This window comes from Lutjanus erythropterus, chromosome 16 (genome assembly GCF_056507025.1).
Source record: "Lutjanus erythropterus isolate fLutEry1 chromosome 16, fLutEry1.hap2, whole genome shotgun sequence".
NCBI lineage: Eukaryota > Metazoa > Chordata > Actinopteri > Lutjaniformes > Lutjanidae > Lutjanus > Lutjanus erythropterus.
This window is the reverse complement of record NC_139332.1, coordinates 12,486,239-12,496,750: the sequence shown is the minus strand read 5'-3', so window position 1 is coordinate 12,496,750 and position 10,512 is coordinate 12,486,239. Positions and strand designations below refer to the sequence as shown.

Below are 10,512 nucleotides of genomic sequence, written 5' to 3'. Positions count from 1 at the left end.
GCCTTCCATTTAACCAAAAAATAGAGTTAATTCACTTAAAGCCTTTCATTAGATTTTTTCAAATCTTCATGACAAGAGTCTGAACAAAGAGAGGTAATTTACAGATGTAGAGCAGACCCACTAAAATGAAATGTGTCCCAACTTTTCACTTTAGAAGCCAATAAAAATTCTACCAGCGCAACTGGTGTCTAAGAGGTGGTTCTACTACTGTGGGAACTGGTCAAAGGACTGTTTAATTTTGTATATTTGCTCTATTCGCATGACTTATAGTGTTATATCAATATCTAGCAACTGTCTGGCAGTAACCTGATAATGATCACTGATTATTTGATGCATAAAAACAAAGTAAACAAAATTACAAGGACAGATGAAATATTGTCAGAGCTATAAATGATATGATGAAATGCCAAATCGCTACAAAATCCTTTACTTAAGTAAAAATGCAAATACCACAACAGAAAAATACTGTTGTGTGTTTTTGACATAAGAAGTTTCTTGTCATTTCCTCTTTGCAGTGTTTAGAGCATATCAGCTTCACCTTACACTCAAGTGCAAACATGCTAATTACCATGCCACTTAACTGATGTAAATATCCTCCTTTCTCTTGTTTTGGTTAGAGCTTTTTCACAGCAGCCATATTGATATGAAATAGCAGGGTAAAGACAGATGTTATCAATTATACTGATTCATTCACATGAATTTTTCCAATTGGGAATTCATTTTTCCCATTATTCTGACACTACATGAATGCAATATAAGAAACTACATATTGACAAACCTTACGCTCTTACAAGCCAGATGCTAAACCCACAAAAAGTATTATTCCTATAACACACCCCTGCTGTTTTACCAAGAAACTTTTTCTCCTGTTGATGTTACTCTTTCAAAATAAAAGCACTAGACTTTATAATGTAACTAAGGGGACAAAATTAAAATAAATAAACACGAAAACCAACGGTTTATTTAGATAATTTACAGCAGGGAAGCACCTGTTAAAGATTAGCTTTACTTACCTCCATGATAATGTTGTTTGTTCAAATAGGTCAACTGATCCTAACCCCGGGGACATTTTCAACACAATCAAGGGACGGTTGCAACATGTTCCAAATACATTGAATTTCACTAACTTCAGTTTTTTGTCCCAGTGAGTTCACTGTAAAAAAGCTGAAAAAAATCCTCATGGTTTCAAGGCAACTGCCTTCATTAGATTTTTTGAGTTTGGAATCCAAGTCAAATTCTTAAATTTTGACAAAAACTAAGCAAAGTTTTCCCAGTCTACGATCTGTCATTGAAATGATTGTTCAAAGTGAGCTGCAAACCTGATTTGTCTTTTTTTTTTTTTTTTGGGTGCTAGAAAATTAAATGGTTGGAACTGAAAATATGATACTATTATGAATTGATTCTAATTATTAATCAGTGTGTTTACAGTTTTTGAAATATATATTTTGGGTGGGTTCTAAAACTTAAAGATTTAAGTTTAAAGAAAAGCAAAACATTATTAGATAGAGTTTGAGTGAGGCTCAGAACTAAAAAATTGATGTAAATAAGTTGCCTTGAAATTTTACATTTTCGTTTTCAATGCACAATATTCTGAAAGTACATAGCATTATTTTACAATAATGTCATAGTATAATTTATTCATTAAAAGATATTTGTCAAGTTTTGTTGTTTATTTGTGGAACACACACTGAGTTAATGTGCAGATGGTACAGATGTTATTCAGTCTTTTTGTATTGCAGTGTGAAGCAGGAAGAATGTAAGAATGTATTGAAATAAGTAACACAAATTTGCATTTGGGTAAACTGTCCTTTTATGTAACCCACAACAACCCACCTGTTTATGTTGAAAAACAACAAAAATGTTGTGTGGACCATTTAGATATGGCTGCTTAGCTTGGGGACGGTTCAGGCAACTGCCCCACTGATGAACATGACAGAACAAAATACTAAAAATACAGCTCATGAATGCTCCAAAAGATTTTTTTTTTTTTAAATAAATGCAACAGCAGATATTAAATGTGTCTTTTGTCTTCCTGGTGGGGAGAGGGTCAAACTGAGCATGTGGAGTATGAGTATCATCACTCTAGCATGTGTCTGATTGGAGAAATAAGACTTATTGCAACTGTCCCCTGTTGAAACTGTCCCTAGTCTACCCTAATTCATAAAACAGCTGACGTGAACAGTGATGCGGTCTGTTAGCCAGAGGATAGTAAATCTGAATATTGCATACACGGAGTCAGTAAGATAGATTAAATACTGCAATTTACCATTCACTCATTTGCACCTCGTGCCATACGGAGCACAGATGGGTCACATTTGCACATGAGGGATTTGGGTTGTGAAGTGTGTGTTAAGTCTGACGAGGAGAGGTGCCAGACCTGAATTACAGTTCTGCAACTTGAAAGTGGGAAAATGAATTCAGAGTGAGTGGAGCATGTGAGGAAAAAAAGTACATGCACAGTTTTTGCGTTAGTGCTTTCAACCTTGGTTTTGTTTTGTATTTATTACAGTGTGATCAATCAATTTTTTTCCCCCAAAAAAATATATTGAAAAAAATTAAATCCAACTTTCTAAAAGTCACATTAAGTTCATAATTTCTTTTTTTAATAATACATAATGATTATGATTAAAATTATATTTAAGAGATTTTAAGGCCTAAAATTCAGATAATAGTATTTTAAACATTTTAAGACTTTCTGAGGACCTGCAGAATCCCTGTCTTGACATCATCCATGTGATTGAACAATCTAAATAATCTTAAATCAGGGAAATGGTGTGAATTTTGTTTTAAAGCAAATTTGACTCATTAATTTGGGCTTTAATGAGTCCAGTCATGTCATCCTGACCACAAGTGTGTTCCTCACATATGATTTGTCCCAGTTTTCAAAATACATAAGCTATTCCAGACTGAAAGTAAACGTTTTTGTTTACGCAAATAAAGAATCATTTGTTGCTTAAACAGCAAACAAATGATGGAACGACCAGCAGAGCAGGTCATCTCTCAAGCAAAAAAAACAAAACTCCTTTACAAAGATTGTTTAGTGCTGAAACGTTTATTGTATCATATCTGTGTTTCTGCAGTCCATTTTTCATTTTGTGTGTGCATCTGCTTCTGTGTTTGTGGATGGAGTAGTCGACACGCAGTTCATCGTGGTGAATCCAGACACGACATTGGCCAGTTTCTTAACTTCAGGAGGAGCAGGGACGACGATAACACGCTTCAGATAGCAGCGGCGCCTAGAACACATCAGCAGCAGCATGTTTAGTAACTAAGGCACCTTAACTACAGTTGTAATCAAAAGATCAAGTGGAACTAAATGTTCCATATATTTTTTTAGGATAAGATATTTCTTTATTATACCCACAATGGGGAAACTTACAGTGTTAGCAAAAAAGAAGTGTCAAATTACAAAGAATAAAAAACAAGTTAACAAGCAATATATGCAAGAGGAAATATAAAAATAACTTGACTATAGGAAATATAAAAAGAGGATTAATATAAGCAAGAGGAAATAAAAACTACTGTAATTTAGTAGTTTTTGTTTTTGGTATTTGTACTTTTCAGTATACTTCAGTATATTTTAAAGTCTGTAATTTTAAACATACTTAAATATGCTTTACACTATGTAATCTACTTAGTTACTTTAAAAAACAAAACTGACTACTGAGTACAATTTTACTTAATATCCAAACTAGGGATGCAACTAACAATTATTTCCATTGCCGATTAATCTGCCAATCAGTTTCTTGATTAATTGGTTAATTAATCTTGTCATAATATTGCCAGTTGAACAGCAGTTCCAGGAACTTTTTCTTCTGTAATGATTATTTTCATCATTGATCAATCTGTAGATCATTTTCTCCATTAATCAATTAGTTGTTTGGTCCATAAAATGGAGGAAAATATTGATCAGTGTTTCCAAAGTTCACAATGACGTCCTCAAATGTCTTGTTTTGCTATTCAGTTTGATATTCAGTTTACTGTCAGAGAGGAGTAAAGAAACTGGAAAAATACGTACATTTACGTTGCTGAAATCTTACAATTTTGACATTATTCTTTCTTAAAAATGATCGAACAATTGATTATCAGAACAGGTGTTGATTAATTTAATTATCAATTAATCATTGCAACTCTAACCCAAACCATTCATCTGCATTTTTGTAGCCACAATGCTGTCTGATCACAAACGGGTCAATGAAATCCAGGAAATGTGGACTTTAAAAAACTTTAAAAACAGAGCAGGAGTTGGGAGAATTTAGACGGAACATGTTCAGAAACAGAAATCTGCTTTGATTGAATGCCTGCTATTGATAATGCTTTAAATATAAATAGTTAAAAGGAAACTAATACCTAATTAAGAATTCTTTGGTTTGTTACTTAAGTATAAGTAAAAGAAGTAAGGAACTCTTTCCACCACTGATAAAAATAGCAACAATAGATGCAATATAAGCAATAAGACTGAATAGTAGAATTTACACCATTGCATAGATGGAATATTGATATTGCACACTGGAATGATTGTAAAACTGATTGGAATACTGATATTAGCTGAAGTTCTAGTACAGTTTTATTTTTACAGAACTGACTGTGTTCATGCAGGTTTGTGTGTGAATAAGGAACACTGTACCAGTAATCAGGGTTGAAGAAGTTTTCATTGACATAGGTGTAGAACTGGCAATCAGCGTCCTCAGTACATGTCCTCTGACATGTCTCTGCGTCATCCATCAGTTCATAACGCATGTCAGAGCCTCTGAAGTCCACTTCATCATAAGCCACCTTAAACGAGTCTGTTAGTTGAGAGTGATAGCGTTAGACTTCTGCTGCTGAAATACTTTGCTAATGATAAACTGGACGATAAACATTCAACATTAAACATTCAGATTGAGATGAGGGCCAGATTAACATTTCACTGTGACCCCGGGCAGCAACATCCAAGTGCCCCTTTGGGGGGGTGTAAAACTCACACAGTTTTGACAAGGACATCTTTGCTCATTTTGAAAAAGTTACAGTCATAATAATAGTTACACAACCTATAATTACTTAATATTTTGTAGCCTATATCATTGTAAAATAATGTTGAAAATGTGTGTATCAAATGATTTGATACGGCAGGTTTATAAGATGATTTATTGGTCAAACCCTAAATCATTATTAAAATGTATTTCATGATGCAATCTGCATTATTCCTGCCACAATCACAAATACCCTGTTGAATAAACTATCTTAAAATAAATGTAGAATGGATATTTATATATTAAATATATTGTTATATTATATTATATATTATATATTACACTGTTTTTGCCTACTGGAAGGTGATATAAAAAGGTTCCTGTTTGAAAAAAGAGAACCAAACTAAGTGAAAGGAGCAAAACCTTCCTGTTTTTTGTTTCTAAAATGAAAACCATTGTCATCAATGAACTGTCATAAATGCCTGATGTATCAAAAGTCATACAAACAAAATATCATATATTTAAATAATATGGGGGGAAAAAGGTTTTGTCACAGGGTCCAATATACACTTCACTTTAAAAAAAAAAAAGAAGAACTGTCTGCCACTTATTTCATGTGTCAGGTTTCACAAGGTCAATGATAAAGTTGAATAAATGTGATAAAATGCCAACAAATCATGCTTTGTCCATAGAATTCAGTACAGTAGCATAGACCTACAGTAAATACGTTAAATGCAAAGATACAATATCAGGATACAAAAATCTAATTTAGCTATTCCATTACAATTATAGAAATGTAATCAGATTTCAGTCACATTTAGTAAAAGTGGGGATTATTAGCAGGACTACAGTTTTACAATAAACCATGTGCCGTGCACATACTGTACAACAATTCATGAGTCTCACAACACCTCTCTGATCTGAGTGAAATCAGCTGATATTAAAATCTGTTCACTGTTATGGCAATTTACTTGAGGTGTGTGAAGTGTAAATAGCTACTTAACAAAGGACATTTAAATGCAGATAATTACGGATGTTAATCTAAACGTGTATTGGAGTATAACAATGAACGATGATCTACTGAATGCATGTTCTTTCTGACAGTGTTGAATAGTGATACATACTGTTATCGAGCTGACAGAAGCGTGCTGGTATCCCAGATGTGACTCCATCTTTAGCCCTGATCACCATTTCATTAGCATTGTTTTTCAGGTGACAACTGAAGGTATCACTGAGAAAAAAAAAGTGTTTTAGACAGCATTAAGTCAAATTTGAATGACGAACCACATCAGGACAATGAAGACACTGTCACAAACAACTGTTTTGATGCAGCATTTTCTAATTACTCACCGGTATTAGTCATATTTTTGGACACACTTTGTTTATGTGCCACATGAGAGAGAAAAAGCTTTGATATCTGTTTCACTTTGAGAAAGTACCTTTGAAAAGAGAAGTAGGTGCAGCTTGGATGAGCCGAGCACAAAGCCTGACAGTGTTCAGGAGATACAGCTTTCATCAACGTGAAATCACTTCCTGGGATGTCAGAGCCGGGAAACAGCTTGCCCTCACATGCTGTACAAAAGACAGATAATGCAGGAAGAAAACATGCACATTAACCTGCAACATGTTTTCCTAATGCTTTGTATTTTGCTGTGACTTTGTACCTGTGTTAAACTGTGTCTGAGTCATTTGTATTTTGTGAGAGAATCCAGATACAACACCAGGCTTTGCCTCTACATTCGGAGTCCTCGGTACTGTCCAGCTGAATTTAAGGTGGCACTTGTACCTAAAAGAGAATAAGAAGTAACTTCAAAGCTGCAGCCTTACAGATCCCTTTTCTGTTGCTGAACACACTTCTACATACATTTGTATGTGGGCGGAGCTTAGGTGGAGGCAAAATAATTCCCTAAAGATGTTAGTGAGGGACAGGAAGTAACTAAGTGCAAATACTTTGTTGCTGCACTTAAGCAGATTTTTAAAGTTTGTTACTTTACTTTAGTATTTCTTTCTTGGGCAACTTTTTAGTTTTTCTCCCTACATTTAAACACAAATATCTGTTCTTCAAACTTTTTCAAAATGGGCTCGATATTTTAGTTTTAATACACGACAAAAACACCGTAAAAAGATGTAACAATGAAAATGGCATAAAAGATGGAACAAGGCAAAAATAATGTAAGATGACGACGTAAGATGGAAACAACGTATAACAAGATGAAATGTGGTAAAAGATGTAACAGATCACTTTCATCTTCAGTCGTTTTCATCTTAAAATGATGACAACTTATAAAACATAACAAGAAAATGATGAATTATATGTAACAATGCATAAAACCAAACTGACCTAAAAGATGAATATGATGTAAGTGGGCAAAAATGACATAAAAGACATAACAAGACAAAAATAACGTAATGAGGAAAAAATGTTGTAATGAGACACAAACAAGACAATAATACATAACAAGAAGAAAACAATGTAACAAGCCATAATAAGGCAAAAACATGATAAAAGATATAACAGGACATAAGAAGATAAAGACAACATAAAATATGTAACAAGACGAAACAGAGAAAGGGACTCTCTCTCTCTTTTAAATTTTCTTTTGCTAATTCACTGGTCTGCATGAGAGACAGGCGCTGCTCCAGGACACAGTCAGCAGCTCAGACACAACTACTGAGCCAGAATACAACCTACATCTGACATGGCAAATTAAGAATTTACTTCAACTGACCAAAACGGTCACAAGGTGAGTTTTATTTTATTCCTGTCTGTCGAGTTTAAATGAAGTCAGTTTTAGAAAGTTCAAAGGCTATTCAACCTCCCCTTACCTCCATAAAAGAGAGAAAATTAAATTCAGATGTTGATCTGTTGCATTTTTCTGTTTAAAAAGGAAAATAGGTGAAAAAATACTTACTTTCTTGATATTTTGTGAGTTCATTTTATTTTGTCGCTGCTCATCTTTCCAGCTCCCATGTTATCATGTCTAACCTGTCTTTGTTTTATTGACGAGCAGGTCGCTAAACACTCTGGCACCCAACTACAGCAGACTGATATTTTCACTTGGTTATGTGGCTCAGACTCTGAGGTGATTCATGTTTGCCTCCAGTTTCTGCTAATGTTATCATGACGTCAGCACTAGTTACACTATTCTGAACTCACAGGGTTAGGTAAAACATACTTTTGCAAGATGTTTTATAACATCAGTTTCTCCCCTCTTCATGTTCATTTTTCACACTAGGCATCTTTCATAAATCTTTCCACAAACACTTTGCTCATAAACACTTCTTTTTGTCAGGCCTCTATTCAAAAAAACAAAACAAAAAACATTTAATTTAATTTAATTTCAACTGCAATGTCAGAATTATGTGACTCAATTTTACCTGATCTTTTCTGGTGTGAAGACCCCATTTACAAAAGTAAAGAACTGGCAGCCAGGGTCCTGTGTGCAGACTCTCTGACACTCCTCATAGTCTGCTGTGAACAAGGTTCGGTAGTCCGCCCCCAAGAAGTCCACGTTGTGGTACACCTCAGACAGACAGGACTCTGGCAGACAGACAGGGAGATTCAAGGAGAGTGTGACCATGCATCACTAATTTATCAGTGGGCCTATTCTATATTGATATAAGGTGAACGCAGGTGTTACCAATGATACTAACTAATGTTCTCTACCATTTAATGTAGCAGAGCTTTTAGCAGCACCCTGACTCTGTTTGACCTGAACTGAACAAAACCTTAATTTGTATCATTAACACCTGTGTTTACACAACTATTTCATATCAAAATGGTTGTTGTGAAAAATGTCTGTAACGGTTTTAAATTGTGAGCCTACGTGGGTCTGAGTTGCAGGATTTGAGAGAAAAGCCAGACGTGACGCCCTGAAGTGGTTTCCGAACATTGGGTTGTTTGGAGGGAGTGGACTTGAGGTAGCAGTAGAAGTGCCTGCAAAGAGGAGCAGATGTTTTCTGTTGACTTGGTTTTTGTGTATGTGTGAGTATTCATTGTAAAACTGACAGAGGAACGTTATCACAGTTGCAGTGAAAAGCAAATAAAAAATAGTAGGGGAGACTGGGGGCAATTGTAACATTTTTTTTACATTTTCCTTCATAACTCACAGACCACTTGAAATACATTTATCATCTTTTATTTGTTTTTTGTCTTTTTGCCTTTATTTGATAGTGACAGCTGGAGTACAGACAGAAAAGGGGGTAGAGAGAGGGGGGAAGTCATGCAGTGAAGGGCCACAGGCAGGAGTCAAACCAGCGGTTACTGCAGAGGACTGACAGTCTCAGCAGGTGCAGGCTCAACAAACTGAGTTACAGTGCGCCCCACTTGTCATCTTTTGATATAAGAAACATATATATGTGCACTAATTCATTACACAATCAAGTAGATTTTATTAGTAAGGATAAGACTACAATATTAAATTAAATGCAAGAAGTCAGAGTGGTTGGGTAACACTCATATCAACTCACTGCATAAATAAAAACACACATTAAATTAATCGCATTACTGCTGTAGTAGCTAAAAAATGTTACTAAAGAATTTTTTGGATATGGTTGAAATTCTCATATTGAAAGCAAACATCCTTGTCTTTTTTTTGCAGAACCTAGATAACCACTGTAGTGCTAACTAGATTTTAAATATTTGAATTAACAGTAATATTACATCTTAATTTAGTGAAACAGATAAACAAGGCGCTTACATTGAACCATGTGGCTCAGGGTGCAGTGTAACTATAGCTTGTACTCCCAGTCTGGCAGCCATTATAAAATCTCGAATGCTAGCTAGGAACTCCTATATTAGCAACTGCATGCTTGCATTGGAGAAAAGTGTATATTTTCACATTTTACAGACAGTTTACAGTTTTTTGTATCTAACACCCTCTTTACATCTGGTAACACCGAAAAATAATGAAGTATTACTTACTTATTTGTAAGTACATGTCTATCACTTGTTTTTGTACCTGTTGTCTTTGGTCCAGTCAGCGCGAATAAAGGTGAAGAAGAGGCAGGCAGGGTGTTCAGTGCACAACTGTTGACAGTGCTTAACATCAGGAGAATAGAGAAATAATATGTCCGTTCCTGGAAAGTCCACATTCACCTCAAGCTCTCGATTACATACTGACGAATGGAAACAGAAATGGACACATTTACATGTACAAATACACATACACACGTATTAAAACACGTCTTCACGCTTAGGTAGACACATAATGTAAGTCCTGTAATTAAATTGTGTGTATTACCTTGACAAAAGGAGAGGCTGAAGATAGACAGCAGACAAACCAATATCAAATATGTCCCCATCTTCTCTGCTTTGATGAATAAAGATTCTTGAACCAGGACTGCAGTGGGAGAGGTGGTTCTGCAACTGCAGCCTGGACCTCTTCTCAATCCTTGAATATGTGTGTCTGATCTGTTTGCACAGCTGATTGTTGACCGTTGGACGACTGGATCGCAGTAACCCCTGTACAGCTGCCTCATTTCAGGATTGTTTGGATTATTTGTAATGGGCCTTTATGAGGTTGATATTCTGTGTATTGGTTATTGTGGATACCAGTCA

General features: G+C 35.1%; 1 protein-coding gene across 1 annotated transcript; it reads right to left on the bottom strand.

Annotated features, from left to right (window-relative positions):
* Positions 1 to 3,033: 3,033 nt before the first annotated feature.
* On the bottom strand, positions 3,034 to 10,271 carry LOC146312801 (coagulation factor XI-like). Its single transcript, XM_084739320.1, has 9 exons — positions 10,196 to 10,271; positions 9,914 to 10,070; positions 8,780 to 8,889; positions 8,331 to 8,493; positions 6,617 to 6,738; positions 6,392 to 6,524; positions 6,077 to 6,183; positions 4,628 to 4,787; positions 3,034 to 3,236 (listed from the first exon to the last, which is right to left on the bottom strand). The coding sequence occupies exons 1-9, from the start codon at positions 10,254 to 10,256 to the stop codon at positions 3,089 to 3,091; spliced, it is 1,161 nt and encodes a 386-aa protein (XP_084595446.1). The 5' UTR covers positions 10,257 to 10,271; the 3' UTR covers positions 3,034 to 3,088.
* Between the last annotated feature and the right edge of the window lie 241 nt (positions 10,272 to 10,512).

What these genes read in the sequence shown, in the direction of transcription:
- LOC146312801 (XM_084739320.1), bottom strand. Translation starts at nt 10,256, where the DNA reads ATGGGGACATATTTGATATTGGTTTGTCTGCTGTCTATCTTCAGCCTC. An exon ending in CAGCCTCTCCTTTTGTCAAG is followed by an intron (nt 10,071 to 10,195) that starts GTAATACACACA and finishes TCCATTCGTCAG; the next exon opens with TATGTAATCGAGAGCTTGAG. An exon ending in CTTCTGTCAGCTCGATAACA is followed by an intron (nt 4,788 to 6,076) that starts GTATGTATCACT and finishes CTCAACTAACAG; the next exon opens with ACTCGTTTAAGGTGGCTTAT.